A 22,278-nucleotide genomic window follows, 5' to 3' on the forward strand; every position below is an offset into this window, starting at 1 on the left:
GCGAGCTGCGAGCGCTGCGGCACCGCGGGGAGCCGGGCGGGCGGAGAGCATGAGGAGCAGGTGCCTGTGTCAGATCTGTACCTGCGGGTAAGACGCGGCGGGGCAGCGGCGGGCCGGGGCTCGGGGGCCGGGCGAGGGCCCGGTGGGCGGAGCTGGCCCCTCGGGGACCCTGCTGGCGGCCGCCCCCGAAGATGAAAGGACGAGGGCTGTAGCGTCTACTCTGACCGGCCCGCGAACGCTGCCGCGGCGCCAAAAACGTTTCCTCCTTGCAGTCCTGCGACTCTCTGTCCAAGGGGGCCAGGTAGGCAGTGCTCGCGACGCAGCGGCGACGGCAGGCTGGTGAGCGGTGGGAGCCGATCGGCTGGAAGAAGGCGTACCCCACAAAAGGGATGTAAAGAATGGTGGCGAGGCCGTGAGTTTGCGACCTGTGTTACACTTTGTCCATCTCCAGCTTTTCGTCCTCCTGGCCAGACCATGTTTCCATCCCCGTCCAGGCAGCGCTCCTTGGGGGTCAGACTGAAGAGGCAGGACAGTAGTCCCCACCCTGAAGCCCAGAACTGGCCTGCGAGTCCTGCCTGACAACCTTCCACCACCTGGAAACACAGTCCTTCCTCAGCCTCACTGTGGACCCAAGCATTAGGTCATTATTTGCTAAGTAAATATGAATATGTCAATCGCTTTGTATTTGCCATCCCCTTCAAAGGAAAAACGCCTGCATGTTGATGGAACGCAGTTTCTCTGCCAGTCTCATAATAAACACAGTCTGTGATTAGATGTAGATTAACAGATACACAAGGCTGCAGCCTCCCAAGAAGAGTCGTGGGATCATGTCGAATATTGACACTCATTTAACTTGAAGTTTGCTGCAAAAGAACTTAATAGAAATGCCAAGAAATGTGATAAAGAAGAAAAGGCTGAAAAGGCCAAGATTAAAAAGGCCATTCAGAAAGGCAATATAGAAGTTGCAAGAATACATGCTGAAAATGCAATCTGCTAGAAAAAGCAAGCAAAACAAAGCCAGTTTGGTTTGTTTTGTTTTTTGAGACTGGGTCTCACTTTGTCGCCTGGGCTAGGGTTCAATGGCATCGTCATAGCTCACTGCAACCTCACACTCCTGGGCTCAAGCGATTCTCCTGCCTCAGCCTCCCGAGTAGCTGGGACTACAGGCTCACACCACCATGCCCAGTTAATTTTTCTGTTTTTTGTAGAGACCAGGTCCCAGTGGTTTAAGGCTTTTAAAAAGCCTATGGACAAAGCATGGCTATTTGGTTGAAAGACACAATCTAAATAACTTAGTAATATATAATAAATATAAAAGGATAGCTGGCAAAAAGAGGAATGTAAAAGGAAGGCAGAAAATTTAGAAAAATATTTAGGAACTAGTAATTTTCTCCATCATTTTACAAACTAGGAAAATCAAAGAAAAGTATCTAGGAGCTAATAGCCTAAGGGCTTGCAAAGGGAGCTATCCAGAAATGCTGTTTAAGTTAGTGGAATTCAAAAAAGGAGTTTAAGTGTATTATTTAAAGATACAAATGTAATCAAATGAAAAGATCCTTTTCATTTAGATCTTTGCTCAAATATAATGAAAGATCCTCTTGTTCAGATCTTTGCTCAAATATCACACAATCTAAAATTGCAACCTTCCTGCCCTAACCCATACTCTCTATCCCACTTCGCTGCTTCATTTTTTTCCATTGCACTTATTATATACTATGTATTTTTCTGATTTATTTGTTATTGGCTACTCCTCCCTCCCTTCCTCCAGGATATAAGCTCAAGGATGGCAGATAAATTTTTGCCTTTTCTTTCTTAATGCTAGATCCCTAATACCTTTGCATAGTCCTTGCTTATTAAATACTTGCTGAATGAATGAATGAATGACTATACAATAATAGGAAGTGAATGGGAGTGGTACAAATTAACTAAATTTTATATTTTATGTTAAGATTTGAAAGTTAGTAATTTAAGCTGATAAATCAAGATGTTCAAAGTTTATAAACAAGTGCTACAGATGTAGCCTCCAGAAAACTGTAAAGAAGAAATAAGAAAAAAGCTGCTGTTGGGGATTGGAAATGTTGGGTTGGGAAAAGAGGCTTTTTCTTTCCTTTATAACACCACAGCACTGTTAGATTTTTTACAATGTGAATGTATTGTTTTGATGTAAAATAAAAATAAAAACAATGACAAATTCTAAAACTTTGACTTGGTTCTTACAACTAAGTGCAGCTATATCATGATGAACCTCTATGCATGGACCTGTGTACCCTGCCTCTATTTTTCCAAAGAGTCTGGGACCATGTGTGGCACTAAATCACTTCAGCACTTTTCCACAGCCTCCATTTTCAGCAGATTTTCCTGAATCTCCTAACTCCCTGACTTTGAAGTTTCTTAGATACCCTGTGACACCACCTCTTCATTCCTCCCTGTACCACAATTCTTCATGCGGCAACTTCCAAGCAAAAAAACCTATTTCTCTTTTATTTTTTTTCCTGGGGGTTCATTGAGTTCAGGTAGAACCTTAGTTTTGATTCATCTACAGAGAAATGCATTTTCTTCAGGTTCAGCTTCACCTGGGCTTTTATTATCACCCCTCACTACATGGCCTGGGGCTCCCAAATATTACCAGACCTAAGAAATTGACCTTATATTTTAGAATAGTATGACTTGACTTTGTGTGTTTCGGTTTTTTGTTAGTTTTGTTTTTTAAGGATTTTATCTCTTTTTTTTTCAATTACGCAATAAGTATACATGAGGCATAGTATAAAAAGCTAAGCAAAAAAAACTATAATATTGTGAAAATCCTTCATGATCCTTTCCCCCACAGATAATAGATGTTATTTAAGATTTGTTTTACATATGCATAGTTTTTTTTATTAAAAAAGAGAGAGTATACTGTACATACTATTCTGCAATCCACTTTTTTACTGTTTATGATGTCACCGTCTTCCAATGGCCATGCATAAAGGTCAATTTCATTCTCTTTAACAATTGCCTACTATTAGCTTACATGATACATTGGTCATGGTTCTTATTATGGACAACATAATCTACTCTGGTTAGTTAGGGAAAAAGGAATTTATTAAGGAATATATATAGTTCACTTGGAAGAACTGAAGAAACAATTTTCAAATTAAGTTTCCTGAAAAATTCCCAAAAATCTCACTACAGAAGTGGACTGACATGGAAGCCACTACCTGCAACAGAGCTGTACACTCCAGAACCACTCATTTCTGCCAAGTTCGGAAAGCTGTCAAGTCAGGAAACCACCTTGCAAGTCAGGATGCTGCCTAACAATGCTGGCTCTAATCTCTCTCTGCCTCTACCACAAGCTAGGCAAGCAAAATGCATGCTGTGCCCTGCCTCTCTCCCTAAGTAGCTCTGTTACGAATCCACGTCTCACGTGAATACACCTTATAGGTGAAGGCTAAACTGTATGTAGAACCTGTCTGCAAGAGTCTGGGCAATTCCCTTGTTAGCTGTTCAGCTTCTGTAGTAAAATAAGACACTAAATTATTGTAAGAACAAAACCAGAGTTTCCGCCACATAAGGATACACCATAATTTGTTCATTGTTTTTGTAAACATCCTTGCAGAGTTTTTTGTTTCTTTGTAAAGCTGCTCGAAAATTTACAGTTTATTGAAGGTCTCTGATTAAAACGGAATTACCACACAAAATGTCTTTTTAAGGTAAAATCTTTCAGTTTATTTTTTTGTACAGGCATCATCATTGTCCGCATGGAACCACAAGGATTTATGAAAATTCTGGCGTGTTTTGCCCCACAACTGAATATTTGGAAAACTATCCTATGTATGGCAATGTTCCTCCATCTCAGAGTCTTAAACCCAAGCAGGAAGTTCAAGCATGCCGTGGTAAAATGGAAGGAATAACTACATTTAAGTAAATATTTAACTACTATTTGCTTTACTTATTTTTCTCCCAACTCTTCTGGTCTTAATAAGGTTTTCGAACTATTTAAATTGAGCTATTCAGTTGATTTAAGTTGAACCAATCTAATAAACAAGAAACTAAGTCACAACTCAAGAAAAACAGAAAGATGAGAATTAAATTAGGTTGACAAAGAGAAGGAAAAAAGGAAATAAAAGGTTCTATTGATTTTTCTTTTTACCACTTAAAATATCTCATATTTATCTACACAGACACTACCACCTCAAGGAATGCTTTCTGATTGTTCTATCTGTCTCTACTGTACTTTCTGCAAGCTGTATCTGTTTTCAATGCCTTAACCTGCCAAGATGATCTTTTTATAATGCAAATCTAATCCTATCACCTTCCTGCTTAAAATACTCTTAAACTTTCCCATTGTATATACCCTAGACCAAAATCTTTACCAAAATCCTGCATGGTTTGCTCCCTACTTGCTTCTCTAGTTTATTTTTACTTCAATGCTCTTTTCACTCTCTTATGCTCCCACCCATGGGCCATTTTTCATTTCCATCAAAAGTGCCAGGTTTCCCTTCACTCAGAGCTTTCCAAGATACTATTTTCCCTACCTGGAATTTTCCCTCCTTCTTCCCCTAGTTAATACCCATTCAAAATGTAGATATCAACTAAATTTTCACTTGGAAAAACCTCTTCTGACACCTCACCCAGTTTTCAGGCTAGGGGAAATTCTTCTACATGAGCTCTCACAGGACCACCCTATCAGTGTTCCATGACGGCAGGAACTATGACTGTTGTCACCAGCATTCTATTTCCAGGAACCTAGTACGATGCCTACTGGCACATAGTAGGTAACCAATATTTGCTCAGTGGGTGATGCACAAAAAAATCCTCTTAAGCCTAAACTTTTCATTGGGACTTAGCTTTTTTGATCTCTTTGTATCTTTGTCACTTAGATGGATTTATTTATTTATTATTTTACTTAAACTGTTAATGTGTACACTATATTCAAGGCATAATCTTAGGAATTAAGTATAAAAATATCAATAATATCAAAAATATCAATGAAGAATTCTCTGCTTTCAAGAAATCATATATCAGATTTCAATAGTTTGAGGTTTTAAAAATGCTCTGTGACAGCTTTAAATTTTAGTGTTAGCCATTTCCATTTCATTTCAGATAGAGCTGGTTCTACTTACATAGCACGGGTGGAGACTTTCAAACTTTTAGTTTAACATTTCTACCTTTAACATTTCAGGCAACTCTTGCAATAATAGTGTTTTGGTGACTCTGGTTCCTTCTGTAGGTATGTGACTCTTTTACAAATTTGAAGATTTTCCACAGTCCTCAGAATTTGTTATGCTTTAGTACCATCTAGAAGTGTTAAAATTGCATATTCTAGAGCTCCACCTAAAAGAGTAGACAATGGAGTGGGTCCCAGGAATCTGCATTTGGTGCGTCTGTTGCCACTCACTCACTGCGAGGGGTCAGCATGGACCACTCACTGAGGGTGACGTGGAACACAGAGCCGAGAAGGGCTTGGCCTGACTGTTGTTTACAGTCTTGTGGGACAGATCATCCAGAAACAAAAAATCAGGTAAATAAGATAATTACAGATGATAATAAATGAGATGAAGATACTGAACAACTGATTGAGACGGAGTAAATGGGAATGGGTGCTCTTTTTTATTCACCTTAATTTATTTCTTCCTTGATGCCTCAGTGGTTCATAAGACAGATTTGAAATAAATTTCACAATATTCATATTTATTGAATAAATAGTTTGCTTTTAACCAGTTCTAAATGTTAAAATTGAGAAAGTTTAACTTGCCATTTTAAAAGGCAGTTGCTTTTCAATTCTGAATTTTCCCAATTGACTTGTTCAAGTAGGCCTTAATGATTTTTTAAAAATTGAAAAGTCCCAATTCCCAAAATGTCCAAATATGCCAATAAAACTAAAAATTAGTTCTTAAATCATCATCTCTCCACTTAGTAAGATACTGGATCTTTTCTTTGTATTTCAACTGGGAAACTAGCAGTATTTCTAAGAGCCATAACCTAGGCACTTGGAATTCTTGCTTGACTTCCTCACCTTGACCATGTTGACTAGGTAGTAGAAAGTGAATTTATCTGTACAAAGAATAAGGTATCATTCTATGCTTTTCTGTAATACAGGAAGAGCCTGTGTAAAGAGATGTCTGAACATATATGAAACTTTGGATCTGTTATAGCAGTGCAGTTGTAGCACAGTTAGGTGACTGCCGGAGTTGGCAGGAAGTCTGCCCTGAAGAGTAGGATTCTGGGCATATCAAATGTTCAGGATGTATTAGATGAATAAGACTGCATTCACCCGCTTCTACTTCTCCATAGGAAGTGGCTTTGGGTTTGGAGTATACTTTCTAACACTGAAGTGGTCTAACCAGAGAAACTGAGACTTCTAAGCTTTCTCTCTGCCCTTCTCTCCCTGATTCTCCCACTCCCCGATTGCCTTTTAGCCTATTCCTCTCTAGCTGGTATTTGGGAAGAGCAAAGAACAATTCACATGTCTAGAGAAGCAGAGGTATGTGATTTCTACTACTATTCATCTATTCAATACGTATCATGCATTTATTAAGTATCAAGTGCTACAGCACTGTACTCGGCACCTGGGATACACTGGTGCTTACAGATCTCACAGTCCAGTGGACATAGCAATCAAACACATCACAAAATCTATGAAGAGTAGGAACAGGGTATCTTGACAGCCAGAATAATAGGTTGAATTTTATGAGGAAAATGAGAAAAATGAGCTAAAACTTGAAGGATGTTAAGCAATTAAGTGGATCAAGAGGGGAAGGAAGTACATTCCAGGCAGAGAGAGTAGCATGTAGGAGTCAGGAGCATGGAAGGTGGGGAATTTTCAAAGAAGGGCAGCTGGAGCAGAGAAAGAAAGAGGAAGCACAGCAATGTGAGTTGAGGCTGATGAAGCAGGCCAGGCAGAGCCTTCAGGCCCTATTCTGTTTTGTCTACATCCTTAGAGCAATAAGAAACCATTGAAGCTTTCTCTTTTGTTTTCTTTCCCTCCCTCCCTCCCTCCCTCCCTCCCTCTCTCCCTTCCTTCCTTGGTAGTTTTGGGTTTTGGGGACAGAGCTGTGTAAAAGAGGCAAGGAAGAGGCTAGGGGGATGAAAGCAAGAATGACCTGATCTGATTTACATGTGAAATGATTATGTTGCTTGCAATGTGGAGAAAAGATTGGACAGTGGACTAGAGTGGATGCAGGTATGAGTTTAGGAAGCTACTGAAGTGGCTCAAATGAGCTGTTCTGACAGCTTTGAATATTATGGTAGTGACAGAGATGGAGAAAAGAGGTTAGATTTGAGAGATATTTAGGAGGCAAAACTGACAGGAGTTGGTGATGGACTAGATATGGGAGGGAGGCGAGGTATAAGCTTGAGTCTTGGGTTTCTGACGGTGTGGCTGAAGAGATGGTGATGCCATTCACTAAAATAGAGAACAATCAAAAAGGACCAGATTTGTTGGGGGGAAATAGTTGATTTAGGGCATATTGAGTTTTGAGGTACCATTGAATATCCAAGAGACTATTGTAGGTACTGATATGGAGCCCAGACAAGAGGTCTAAACTGAAATATAAATTTGAGAGTCACTTCTGTTAGGTCATTAACTATGAAATGTTACACATAGGTTGAGATGGATTCGCTTCCACTACAGCTTTTAGCTCCTCTTTATCCACCTTGATCTCAGGTCACCCACATGGCTCATTTTCAAGATTAAAATCAGCAGAACAGAAATTCTCAAACCATTCATGTACTGTGCATTCATTAGCCACATCCTTCCCAAACACTTCATGGATATTTTGAGCTGTCTGCACAGCACTGGTTCCATGACAGAACTCATATTAGAAAATAACACAAATTTTTTACTTATCCATGGTTTCACAAAAATTGTTCTAAAAAAATTTGAAAGATAATCACAAGCCAAACCATGCATTTGAAAGAATGAGGATGTACCTTCACAATAAAAATAAAACAGGAAATGTCAAAGTGAAATGACAGAGATATCAACTGTCAGTACTTAAGGAAATTAGACACTTCATACTTAATAACCTAATATATAGGTAGTAACTGAAGCTGTGGGAGTAGAGGGGTTGCCCTCAGGAGTGAATAATGGATGAGAAGAGGAGAGTGTGTAGGTCCAAGTCTTGAGAGGAACTCCAACATTTATTTAATGACTGAGTAGAGGTAGATGAAGCTGCCTAGGAGACCGAGAAGAAATAGGAAGGCAGGAGAAGAGAATTTTCTGGAAATAGAAAGAGTGGACAATAATATCGATTACTGCTGGAGAGGTGAAGTAAGAAGAGGACTAAAAATACTTGATGGACTTGATCACACAGAAGTCACTATGCACCTTAGAGCTGCAGTAGGGACAGTGCTGGAAACCAGAGTGAAGTTGATTGAAGAGGAGAGTTGAAGGGGGTGAGAAAATATTGATTAATACCAGATAGTTTAAACTAATTATAAAATGAGTGGCATGCCAGTGCACAAGAGAAAAGCAATCCGTGAAGAGTTAGAGTAATAACAGTAGTAGCTAACATATTACTATGTACCAAGCATTCTTCTAAACGTGTATGTATCCTTAAAAGAACTCTATGAGGTGGATATCATTGTCCCATTTTATATATATAAGGAAACTGGGGTATACACAGGTTAACTAAGTTATCCGATGACAGAGCAGGGGTTTGGGCCCAAGCAGTCTGACCCGTGTGAGTCTGTGGTCCTCTCCATTCCTGCAGACCACCCCGGTGTCTTCAACACCACCTCTGTCACACATGTGATGTAATGCCCTTTGGCGGCCATCCATGTCAAGGGCTTCTGGGAGATCTCAAAATAAGACTCACATCTGTACTATGAATGTGATTTATGTCTAAAGGGCAGAGTTACTAATCATTTAACAATGAGCAGGAAGACAGCATGACTTGAACAAGAAGAATTATGTCTAGTAGTTTGCTTGAGTCTTTAAGTAGGATGAATAAGGATTTTGACAAAGTGGACCCAGGGGAATATATTTTTTAAACTTTTCAGGTTCATTAAGCCTTTTACCTGAGATTTCCTTTCAGTCTAAAAAAAATTCAATTACTTGAGGATTTTATTTACTTAATATCCAATTAACTAAGGATCTATTGTAATGATGTTTTGAAAACTAGAATTTTTGACATATTTACTTTTCTCAAGATATTTAGTCACTGGCTAGGACCTTATAAAGGAAATCAGTAACTTTTTTCAAGTAGTTTATCGACTGTTACCATCTTAATATCTTCTTGGACTTTTCAAGTGAAAAAAAAACCTTGAAGTTTTTAGTACTTCATTGGAATAATTAGAAATAAAAGAACCTGTGAGGCTATGTTTCAAATTTATATATTTCAGGTTGGATTATCGTCCTTATGAAATAGTCAAACCGCCTCGCCATGTACCAGAAGAATATAAACCGAAACAGGGGAAGATTGATCTTGGCACCACCTACAAACGAGATTTTAATTCTTATAAAATGCAGCCTGTGGCAATAATCCGCCCTTTGGAAAGACAACAAGTTAAAAAAGGAAAATTGGACACTGTCCCAACCTATAAAGGTAACTTGCCATTTCAAAAATGAAGGAGCCAAAAACCTAAACTCACTTCCAGCTTTAATCTCAAATATCAAATTATAACTTTGGTGTGCTGCCAAACATAGTCCCAATGGTTTAAGAAAGAACATTTTTCTCTTTGGTCAAAGTAGTATTATATAGTGCAAAAAAAGACCATTTGCTTGATTTAGTTAATAAACCTGGATTTCTGTCCAAATTCAGCCACTTAATTAGGTTTCTCTATCTCAAAACATATAAAAAACAAAGATGCCATTCAACAATCATTATGTGACATTTGTCACTTTATGTCATATTTAGTTGGCATTGTTCCTTTCTTCCTATCCTAGAATGAATTTAAACTCTACGGAGAGTACTAAGCCTTTAAGAAGGTCAAATAAATGGCAACCTTCTCCATTCAAGTTCTGAACCAACCTATAGAGCAAAAGAGTTAACAGATGGAGAAGCAAAATATTATCCATACTGATAAAAGCTAGGGTGGAGGATAAAGCTTTCATCTGAAAACAGATGATTCTGGATACTGAACCTCAGAATAAGGTAGGCTCATCTACCCTGTGACAGGCAATCCTGAACAATGACACAGGGACCTGCTCCTCACTTCCAGCATGGAGGAAGTGTGAGAAAGACTCTTGTTTGCTGGCAACTGATTTGGAAGAGTAGGAGCTGGACAATTTATGTTTTTCTTTCCAAAAGCCTATCTGATTCTAAAATATTCTATGACTTTTGGGGGATGGTGTCTTTATTTTTTTTTAATAGGCCATCTTGATAATAGATATTATTTTTATATTTTCTTTTATTAATGATGTAATTTCATATATAGGATTACATTCTAAAATAATATAAATTAGTTATATTAAATAGCTGAATGGGTATGTCCTAATATAAAACTCTTTTGTAAGAGTAATACCATCAACAATCAATGTAATGATTCACACTTTAAATAAAACATGCTTTTTCTTTAAATTTCACACTTCCCCATTCAATAGGTAAGTCAAGTGGAGGTTATCAATATACTGTGATCTGTGAGCCTACTATTAGGGAGGTCAGGAACAATGTTCTTTCTGTTTTTTAAAGCTGTGAGCACATAAGACGCTACACAGAAAACAAATTGTGAAGTCTATACATATGGTTAAGAAGTATATTATAATCAAATGTAGCATATAGTAACTGCTGAGATATAAATTTATTGATATGCATAGGAGATAATGTCTGTGCAAAATTTGACATAAAAATTGATGAAAATGACTGTACTTAGTCTTTTATACAACCATAGTAAGATTTTTCTTTTCTTTTTTCCTACAAGATCTATTTTAAAAATCAGTAATATTGATGTCCCCTGATGCTGTGAACATCTACACACAACACAAACACACACTCACACCAACATTAGTTCTGGCTTTCCATTACCTGAGTTTCCTGTGGGTTCCCGTATTTTCACTCCCATAGTTCAAGGTTGAGGAATTCTGGGTTCCCTCTGGCTTTTTCTCTCCTGATCTTTCCTAGTCAGGAAAGGTTATGTTTTATATCATATTAATATTTCCAGGTTTTCAGTCTTGACACAACAGAAATACTAAGGGCCAAGGCTGAACTTCCTCATTCTGTGTGGCTGCATTGCAGGTTTTGTAGATAACTACTTAAGGGCAGGTCTGCAGCTGAACTCAGGAGTCACAGTGGGAAGATACTGTCTCACTGTCCTCTTAGAGTTAAAGGATAGAGAAAAAACAGAAATGGGACATGATAAAGAAAAAACCCCTACAAGATGGGAAGCAGGGCAACATTGAGATTCTGGAGATGGGGATTTCTGAAACTGGTGACTCCTCAACAAAAATATATCTGCCCCCAGCAGTCTCAACTTAGAAATTCATTCTTATTAAAGTGTAGATGATGAAAATAGATCAGTATTTGATTTGATAAAAGTAATCTCTAATTTTAGGGATTACTCTTCTCTGTGCTACTCATTGCAGGGAATACAGAGATCTGGACTGCAGCATGGCTGTTGACATTTAGAAACTTTACTATTGATAACCAAGGTAGTGAAAGATCTGTACACTGAAAACTATAAAATATTGATGAAGCTGGGCGTGTTGGCTCATGCCTGTAATCCTAGCACTTTGGGAGGCCAAGACAGGAGGATTGCTTGAGGTCAGGAGTTCAAGACCAATATGAGCAAGAGCAAGACCTCATCTCTACAAAGAATAGAAAAATTAGCCAGGCGTGGTGGCATGCACCTCTAGTCCCAGTTACTCAGGAGGCTGAGGCAGGAGGGTCACTTGAGCCCGGAAGTTTGAAGTTGCAGTGAGCTATGATGATGCCACTGCACTCTAGCCAGGGCTACAGAGTGAGACCCTGTCTCAAAAAAAAAAAAAAAAAAAAAAAAAAAGACAGAGATTGATGAAAGACATTGAAAAAGACACAAACAGAAATAGAAACATATCCTATGTTTATGGATTAGAATAATATTGTTAAAATGTTCATATTACCCAAAGCAATCTATAGATTCAATGCAATCTCTATTAAAATTCAAATGGCATTTTTCACAGAAATAGAAAAAACAATTCTAAAATTTATTTGGAATCACAAAAGACCCTGATTAGCCAAAGCAATCTTGAGAAAGAACAAAGTTTGAAGCATCACACTTTGATTTCAAATTGTGTTACAAAGCTATAGTAATTGAACTATAATAGTATGGTACTGGCATAAAAACAGCACATATACCAGTAAAACAGAATAGAGAGCCCAGAAGTAAACCCAAGTGTATATAGCCAACTAATTTTTGACGAGGATGTAAGAATATTCAATGGAGAAAGAATAGTCTCTTTAATGGTGTTAGGAAAACTGGATATCCACATGCAAAAGAATGAAATTGGACCATTATCTTACACCATACACAAAAATCAACTCAAAGTGGATTAAAGACGTAAACATCTTAAATGTAAGACTTGAAACCATAAAACTCACATAGAAGGAAATTTCCTTGACATTGACCTTAGAAGTGATTTTTTGGCTATGACTCCAAAAGTATAAGCAACAAAAGAAAAAATAGACAAATGGTATTACATCAAACTAAAAAGCTTCTGCACAGCAAGGAAACAATAAAACAAAAAGGCAACCTATGAATTGGGAGAAGATATTTGCAAACCATATATAAGATAAGGCATTAATATTCAAAATACATAAGGAACTCACATAACTTAATAGCAAAAAAAAAAAAAAAAAAAAAGCCAGATTAAAAACTGGCCAAAGGACCTGAATAAACATTTTTCCAAAGAAGATATACAAAGGGCCAACAGGAATATGAAAAGATAGTCAACATTACTAACCATCAGGTAAATGCAAATCAAAACCACTATGAGATACCACCTCAGACCTGTTAGGATGGATACTATAAAAAAGATAAAAGATAGCAAGTGTTGACAAGGATGTGGAGAAAAAGGAATCCTTGTACACTGTTGGTGGGAATGTAAATTGTTACAGCCATTATGGAAAACAGTATGAAGGTTCCTCAAAAAATTAAAAATAGAACTTCCTTAGGATCCAGCAATTCCTCCTTTGGGTGTATACCCAAAGTAAATGAAATCATTACCTTGAGGCGATATCTATACACCCATATTTATTACAGCACTATTCACAATAGCCAAGATAAGGAAACAACCTGGTATCCATTGAAGAATGAATGGATTAAAAATTTGTGAGATTATAGATATATAGATATAGATAGATAAGGATCCAATTTCATTCTTCTGCATGTGGATACCCAGTTTTCCCAACACTATTTATTGAAGAGACTATTCTTTCTCCATTACACATATATTCTTGCACCCTTGCCATAAATTAGTTGGCTGTATATGCTTAAGTTTATTTCTGCACTCTCTATTTCATTGTTCGATGTGTCTGTTTTTATGCCCACACCATACTGTTTTGACTAGCTTTGTAATGTAATTTGACATCAGAAAGTGTGATGCCTCCAACTTTGTTTTCTTTCACGATTGCTTTAGCTAAAATAAATGAATGAATGGATAAAGAAATTGTGATACATATGTATACAATGGAATATTATTCAGACTTAAAAAAGGAGATCCTGTCCTTTGTGACAACGTGGATGAACTTAGAGAGGACATGCTAAGTGAAATAAGCCAGACATAGAAAGAAAAGTACGCATGATCTGACTTAAATGTGAAATCTGAAAAAGCTGAATACACAGAAGCACAGAATAGAGTGATGGTTACCAGGGGCAAGGAGCTGGGGGGAATGTTGGCCTAGGCGTACAAAGTTGCAGCTAGATAGGATGAACAAATCTAGAGATCTAATGTACAGCATGATGACTGTAGTAATAATACCGTATTGTATACTGGAAATTTACTTAGAGTAGATTTCAGGTGCTTTCAACCCCCCCCCCACACACACACGGGTGACTAAGTGAGGAGATGGATATATTAGCTTTACTACAGCAATCATTTCACTATGTGTATATATATGTTAAAACATCCTATACACCTTAAATATTTTTATTTTAGAAATAAAATCATATGGACTACATAAAGAAATTTTACAATTGAGTTGAGAATAAAAGCAGTAATAACATGAAAAATTAAATAGCCATCCTAGAAATAAATAATATGAAATATCACAAGGTGAAAACATAATTCACTAGAAAATTAGTGAAACAATCAGTGCTTCAAAAACTGATACCACTTCAGGCCAGCCTGGGAATGCATCAGAGACTAGTGAGTACCAACGTATAGAAATAGGAGGGACGTCCCCCAAACTGGTATGAAATGAATAAAAAAGTATAAAACCAGAAACATAAAAGGGTTCTTCAGTGGACATGGTAAGGATACGAGGATTTCAGGGCTGAGAGATAGTAATTCTATAAAGGAAGGTTGAGATCAGATTGCGAAGAACTTTGATTGCCAGACTGAGGGGCTTGACATTTTTCTTATATCCATTACAAATTTCTGTGTGTTCTGCTGCCAGGTAGGGTATAGTAGATGGTAGAAAGCTGTTACTTCCACTACAACTAATAAAAGTATAGATTTTTAAAAATCATTTTAATGGTATCAGACAGCTGTAGAAGCAAAGAACTGAAATTTCAGAGAGGGAGGAGCCCCTCTTAGGTGAGCTGAGATGGCCGATCACTTAATTCTCCAGGAGCATTTGTTAAATCCAAGCCAAGGCTGAAGGTTGAGATCGGCATAGCAGAGAGACTCCACTAGGGGAAGAGAAAGCAGTCTAGCACTTGGTATGTGGCCCAATGTGACAAATTGGAATCTAGAAGAGCCCCAGATGCTTGGCTGGTTTTCCTTGTGGGACATCCAACGAGTGTTTAGGGGGCATGGTGGGCTGGGAGACTGGGCCAGAAAAATCCCTCAGAAATATTCCACAGTCTTATTGGGAGTAGATCCTTAGGAAACAAAGTCCTGCTAGAATGACGGCCCTACCACAAACATACCTCAGGTGTTGTCTGTCCTTGAGACATTTGAAACTACATCTGTTTAAATACAACTTCAGCTTGCCGTAGTTCTCCAGCTCTGCCTCCTGGCATCCTTTTATTATAGATTCCTCTCCCATTTCCATCTGGCTTTTTAGTTTCCACTTTAAGTTCACAAGAATAAGAATGCTTAATCTAGCTCATCTTTTCTTGCCAGTTTGTTTCATAGTTCTCTGCTAGTCTATTTTTTAATTTAATTTCAATTTCGATTTTAATTTTTTTCTTTTTTTCTTTTTTGGAGACAGTCTCATTCTGTTGTCCAGGCTAGAATGCAGTGGTGTAATTAGAGCTCACTGCAGCCTCAAACTCCTGGGCTCAAGTGATCGTCCCTTAGCTTCCCTAGTAGCTGGGACTATAGGTACATGTCACCAGGCCTGCCTAATTTTCTTTAAAAATTTTTTTAGAGATGAGGGTCTCACTATGTTGCCTAGAGTGGTCTCAAACTCCTGGCCCTAAGTGATCCTCCTGCCCCAGCCTCCAGAGTAGCTGGGATTACAGGCATGAACCACTGCACCCGGTTCATCTGCTAGTCTACAGATTGTCTATTCTTGGATCAGGTATGCACTCTCATCCAAACAGTAGCTTAATCATTTATGTAGTCCAAAACTTGGCCATTTTGGCAGAGATATTTATGAATAAGAAAGTTTTCTCTTTGAAAGAGATATCCACATAAGTATTTGAGGTTTCAGCTTTCCAGTAAATGTTGCATAGACTTCAGTCTCGATTCTGATAACATCTTGTATAGTAAACTTGTCTTTTATGAACTAATATTTGATATTTACAAATAGAAATTTTGGAGTGAAGTCAATTCTGTAATATTTTCCAGCTTACCATATTTCTCATCTAGAAATAGAAAACATAAATAATCCTCAGTTGAAATATAAACACTTCAGTTTTCCATCTATGGTCTAGGTAAACTGCAGAAAGCAGCTGAAGAGTATTTAACTTCTAAACCTCAAATCTTAGCCCTAATGTTCACTTCTAAATTCTACATAAAATTTTAAATACTTTTGAAAGTACTCAGCTCAGGCCCCTGGCCTCTAGATAGCCCTCTATCTTTTGGTAATGCCTGAAAGTCCATTTCATGAGGGGGAAGAGTTGAAGCCAGTGATCCTTTGGGGATAGTACAAGTTACCCTGTATCTTTCCTCAAGGAGTTCTTTAGGCTTCCTAGAGTATAATGGAGTTGAAATGTTCTCTCCTTTGAGGAGTTCCTCCAAAGCAAGTAGTAATATCCTCATCACTTTTGCCCACACATCAGGACACTTGATTTTATTTTAAGCCTTAGATTTTATGGCTTCCTTTATCATTTTGTGTGAAGCATAGTGAAAATCCCAACCAGTTCCTGGGACTTCAACCATAATCTTTCAAACTCTGTCCTCACCTACAATAAGTCCGTTTGGATTTCAAGAACTACCCACAATCGGGCTCAGATGTGCCCTTGCCTGGTTATGTGCAGAGGAATCTGGAAATGGACAGTTATGTGTATTAAAGTGAGGAGATGGATAGAGGAAGGTGGAAATGAAGAAAAAAGAACAAATCTGAGGGGAATCATAGAAACATTACACCTAATGCTAGTGTTTGGATTTCTAAAGGAAATGGAAGGATGTTTGGCAATGAGAGAAGTCAGTCATGATTTTTAGAAGACGGTTGTTTTCTAAAGAATTTAAAAATGTTTTGTTTCTTTGTTTTTAATTTTAAAGATGATTATAGAGCTTGGGACATTCAGAAAAGTGAACTTTATAAACCAGAACAAACTTACCATCCCCCTACTGTGAAATTTGGAAATTCAACTACATTTCAGGATGACTATGTTCCTCAGGAGATAAAGCTTAGGCAAAGCTTTAAACCCTCCTCTGTGGTCAAACATTCTACAGTCCCTTTTAATGGTGATACCAGTTATTGCCTTGATTATGTACCTCATCAGCTAGAATTCAAGTCTGAAAGGCCTAAAGAAGTTTACAAACCAACTGACCAACCCTTTGAAGATCTCACAACTCACCGGAATGACTTTCAGGGTCTTGTTGGTGAAACTGCAAAAATCTGCAGACCTGCATATACCAGAGTGACCCAAAATGCTCAGTTTCAAGGAAGCACTGAATTCCGTGAAAGTTTTCAATCGTGGGAAATCCCAACACCTGCAGCCAAGAAAGTACCAGAGTATGTGCCCCCTATGGGGAGCATGGAGCTGCACAGCACGAGCCATCTGGACTATGTTCCATATCAGGCCAGTCGCGTGGTTCCCATCCGGCCAGTTTCTCGTAGAAGTAACAATTTTCCTTTCCAAGGAAAAAGCACCATGAAGGAAGATTTTCCAGCATGGGAAAGTTGTCGTCAAGGACTTATTAAGAAGCAGCAGCAGATCCCCAACCCATCTGGAAAATTTGACGATTTGAGCACTTTCAGATCTCACTATGTGCCACATGAATTGATTCCAACAAAGAGTTGCAAACCTTTAAATGTTACTTTTAAGAGTTCTGTTCCATTTGATGATGCAACCATGTACTCTATAGAGTACACACCGAAGAAACAGGAAATTTGCCCAGCTAGTTATCCCTCTCCTCCTGGTTATATATTTGAAAATACAAATTCCCAAGGTCATAAATTCTTCCGCAAGATCATTCCTGCAGTGAAGGCCTTCTAGTCATCAAATTGTGCTTAAAAGGAAGCTAACTAGCAAGGTGTTGGTTTTTCAAGGGAAAGCCCAATTTTTATAGTGAGAAAAATTTTTTGAGAGGTATAATAAATTATTTTTTAGGTTTTAAACAAGAAAATTGGAAAAGGTATTATAGGAGATCAGAATCTTAAAATCCATTTGTATTTTAATCAAGATTGTTCTTTAATATGCATTTCTCAAGGTTGAATAATGTATATTCTCCTGTGAACTATTTTAATACCCAACATACTGTTTCGTAGCTTGTCCCCAATCTATTATCATTTATACTTCTGTTTATCACTGTGGTGGTTGTATGGTTATGCACATTACAGTTGTCATTTATCAAGCACATTAGGACTATCTAGAACACCATGGAAAATGATATAAATTCCTTCTCCAAGAGAATAGGATTCATTTTCCTCAGACTCCTGGTGTACACCAAGTCAAGTTTGGGTTTGTGGCTTGGAGACTGCTCTGCTGCTCCGCACCGTGTTCAAGTTAAGAAAAGGCAAGGAAAGGCTCTGTGGGCTGGGAATCTGAGGACCTAAGTTCTGATGACATCAATTTCTATTTGCGCCACTTTAGGCAAGTGACTCATGTCTCTGAGCCTTAGTGTCTTCATTTGTAAAAGGAGATCTGTTCTCAAAAAAGTTTGTTTTGAGCATCAGATCACATTATGCATTTTAATCCACAGAGTAAAAGTACACATGTGATGGATTGTGTTAATAAATCACTCAATCTCTTTTTGTACTTGTTTTTTCATTTTCAAATTAGGATAATTACCCACTCAATCCTCATTTTCTGGCCGGTGGCCAGGATGGTAAAATAACCTAATTTGCATTAAGCTTACGAGTAGTGTACTTCTAAAAAGAGCCTTGTCCTCTAAAGTTTCATGAACACCCGAGAAGTTTTTATGGAAAATGTAGAGCTTGGATTGGGGAAATACCTTGGTTTGAATGACAGTATTTTCAGAAAGGAAAAAGTATTTGCAAGAGTAGTTTTAGGAACACCGACAGCTCTGAAGAAATCTTCAGGGTAAACTCAGGTAATTTGTGCATCTAATTGCCACACTCATAATCACTGTTCAGAAGCAGAACCAGGCCCTGGATGGGTCATAGTCACCTCGTTCACCTCTTCCAGTTTGAAGATAAGTGCTGAGAAGGGAGGAAAGGAATGATGCCAGTAAGTGAAGTAGAAGCAACAGAACGCAATTGTAAATGCTGGAAATTTTCTAATGAATTAAACTCTTATTGGGTGGCTGGTTTTTTTAAAAAATAAATGTTTGCAGTGTGGAAGAATATGATTTAGCATAAAGTAAATTTTAGTTTTTTATGGCTTCAGAATTGTTTCAAAATATATTTTATTGAGAATAGATTCATCAATGTTTGGTTAAAATGTTTTTAATTATTTGAAAGTAATGTGTTCTTATTTACATTTGCATTTATTAGTGAAAATTGTTCTGTGAAATTTTATATTTTATGTAACATTAATAAAACATCAATAAAAGGAATGGATTGTCATAAAATCATTTCTGTACCTAATTTTCTGTGGGAAAGAGAGCTTTTAAATAAAGTCAAGTATTGGTTAAACTATATGTAAGCAGATATTCTTACTTTTTAAATAGAAAATGTTATTACATAATCAAAATTAAAAATTAGAACTCTCTTATCCTGGTCCATATTCCAATGCTGGATATTGAAATCCCTCTATCATTTGAGAGGGATGGTCTCCCTGGACAAAAGTGACCCTTAATAAGACATCTTATTAGGGTTACTGAGGCAGTTCACCATGGGCCGAGGAGACAAGGATGAATAATGTGTCTCCCATAATCTAGCACATGATAGGTAGGAGATGACAGCTGAGCTGAATCCTGAAAGATAAGTGGGAATTTGACAAATCAAGAAAAATGGAAGGTGGGAATAGCATACAAACGGGCACAGAGGGATCTGTATCTCTGCACAAGAGTTAAAGAGACTTCCAAGCTCTGGCGGTGGAAAGCTAACAATCCCTGATTCGTCCTCTTCCTAGGTCTCCTTGAAATACTGTGCAGGAACACACACACACACACTCACACAATATTTTAACAGCATTGGAAACTATAATGTTACTTAACAATCTGCCAGATTCTAGAAGGAATTTCCACTAAGCCAAACCTCAATGAATCTGATGAAGGAATAAAATTTAGAAAATTTGGGAGGAAATTTCCACCTTCATCCTATCCCACTTCCACCCTATCTCCTTGCATACCCTTATGGAAAATAAGACTGCAGACTCAGAAATTAGAAATAAAGGCTGTATTGTTTATAGAAACCGTATGGACAACACAGAGTGAACCCTAAGGTAAACTGCAGACTTCGGGTGATTATGTGTCCATGGAAACTCATCAGCTGAAACAGATGCACCACCCTGGTGGGGATGTCGACAGTGGGGGAGGCAGTGCGTGTGTGGGGGCAGGAGATATATGGAAACTCTGTACTTCCCACTCAGTTTTGCTGTGAACCTAAAACTGCTCTGAAAAATAAGGTCTATTTTGAAAATAATAATAATGATTTTAAAAACCTTCACAGCAGCAGGGGAGTGTTCACCAAAGGTTGGGAACCCCACACCCCAGATTCTTAATACATCAAATTTACAGGTTTTCTTTTACACAGAACTACAATCTAAGGCTCTCTCTGAGAATCACTGTGCAAGAGGAGGAGGCTCATAATACTCACAAAGAGGAGGGGAGACTACAGGTCCCAAGATCAGGTGTTGGTTCGTTCTGAGGCTGTGAAGGAAAAAATGTTCTTTTCCTTCGTCCTAGCTTCTGGTGGTTTGCTGGCAATGTTTAGGGTTCCTTGGCTTGCACAGCTCTGCCTTCGTCTTCACACAGCATTCTTCCTGTGTACACATATCTCTTTTAAAATTTGCCCTTTTTATAAGAACACCAGTCATATTGTATCGGGGCCCATCCCAATGAGCTCATCTTAACTTGATCATCTGCAAAGACCCCATTTCCCAATCAGGTCACATTCACAAGTACTGGGGTTTAGAACTGCATCTTCTTGGAGAATACACTCCAAACCATAAACGATGGCAAATAAGACAATAATGGCTGAGAATTTCCCTCAAATTAATGTGAGACACTAAATCACAGATCCAGGGAGCTCAGAGAACACTATGCAGGATAAATGCCCAAAGAAACACTACAGCTATTCACATTATTTTTAAACTATACAAAAATCAAAGATAAAGATAAAACCCTGAAAGAAGCCAGAGGGAAAAAAGCACCTTACCTATAGAGGAGCAAAGATAAGAATTATATCCAACTTTTCCTCAGAAACCATGTAAGCAAGAAGAGAGTGAAGGGAAACACTTAAAGCATTGATAAAGAAAACCCCACCAACCTAGAATTCTGTACCCTGAAATATTACCTTTCAAACGTAAAGGAGAAATAGGAACTCAGACAAACAAAAATTGAGGGAACTGGTTGCCAGTAAACCTGCCTTGCGAGAAATGTTAGAAGAAGTTCATTAGGGAGAAGGCAAAGCATATAGATCAGTAACTCAAATCCACATCAAGAAAGGAAGAGCACTGAAATAGGAATAAGTCAGAGTAAAATGAAAGCTTTTATTTTTCTGATTCTTAATTGATCTAACAGGTAACAGTTTGTTCAAAATAATAATAGCAATAATGTATTTAATTATTTATATATATATATACACACACATCTTATATACATGCTTTTGTATGCTTATATACAAGTGAAATGAATGACAGCAATGATACAAGGTATAGAAGGGAAGGATTAGGATTGTTTTGTTATTATAAGGTACTCACACTACCTGTGAAGCAGTATATAGTGTCATTTCAAAGTGGACTTGTAAATGTATATTGCAAACTCCGGGGAAACCAGTACAAAAAGAAGTAGAACTGGTACGCTAAGAAAGAAAAGAAGACAGAATCATAAAATTCTCAATTAAAACCACAAAACATGAGATTGGGCACATTCGGAGTGTTTTGCTAGATGTGGTGGTGCACACCTGTAGTCCCAGCTACTCACGGGGCTGCGACAGGACGATCACTTGAGGCCAGGAGTTTGAAGCTGCAGTGTGCTATACTCATGCCTGTGAATAGCCACTGCATTCCTGGGCAACAAACTGAGATCCCCTCTCTTAAAAAAAGAAAAACAAAAAAAAAACCCATAAAAGATGGGAATAGAGTAGGAGTCAAAAATAGAAGCAAAGAACAAGAATAACAAATAGAAAACAGTAACAAATACGGTAGATACTAATCATATCAATTTGAATGTCAATGGTCAATCACCAATTAAAAAACAGAAATTGCCAGAGTGGATCAAAAACAATATCCAACTATATGTTGCCTATGAGAAACCCACTTTAAATATAAAACCACATATAGATTAAAAGTGAATGGATAGAGAAAATATAGCATGCTAACACTAATCAAAAGAAAACAAGAATAGCTATATTAATTTCAGACAAAGTAAACTTCGAAGCAAGGAATGTTAGCAGGGATAAAGAAGGGTATGACAGAATGATAAGGGGATCCACTCTCCAAGAAGACATAACAATAGTTAATGTGTATGTGCCTAAC

General features: G+C 37.8%; 1 protein-coding gene across 2 annotated transcripts; it reads left to right on the forward strand.

Annotated features, from left to right (window-relative positions):
• Positions 1-46: 46 nt before the first annotated feature.
• LOC138381427 (stabilizer of axonemal microtubules 2) lies at positions 47-17,670 on the forward strand. 2 transcript variants are annotated; one of them, XM_069465642.1, is made up of 4 exons: positions 47-87; positions 3,721-3,900; positions 9,325-9,527; positions 16,730-17,670. In XM_069465642.1, exons 1-4 carry the CDS (start codon positions 50-52, stop codon positions 17,668-17,670), a joined length of 1,362 nt encoding a protein of 453 aa, XP_069321743.1. In that variant the 5' UTR covers positions 47-49. The 2 variants fall into 2 exon arrangements, with proteins under 2 accessions (XP_069321743.1, XP_069321742.1); XM_069465641.1 differs by lacking the exon at positions 3,721-3,900 and having other exon boundaries at positions 50-87.
• Positions 17,671-22,278: the final 4,608 nt, after the last annotated feature.

The sequence above is a fragment of the Eulemur rufifrons genome, chromosome 3 (assembly GCF_041146395.1).
Source record: "Eulemur rufifrons isolate Redbay chromosome 3, OSU_ERuf_1, whole genome shotgun sequence".
In the NCBI taxonomy this organism is placed as follows: Eukaryota; Metazoa; Chordata; class Mammalia; order Primates; family Lemuridae; genus Eulemur; species Eulemur rufifrons.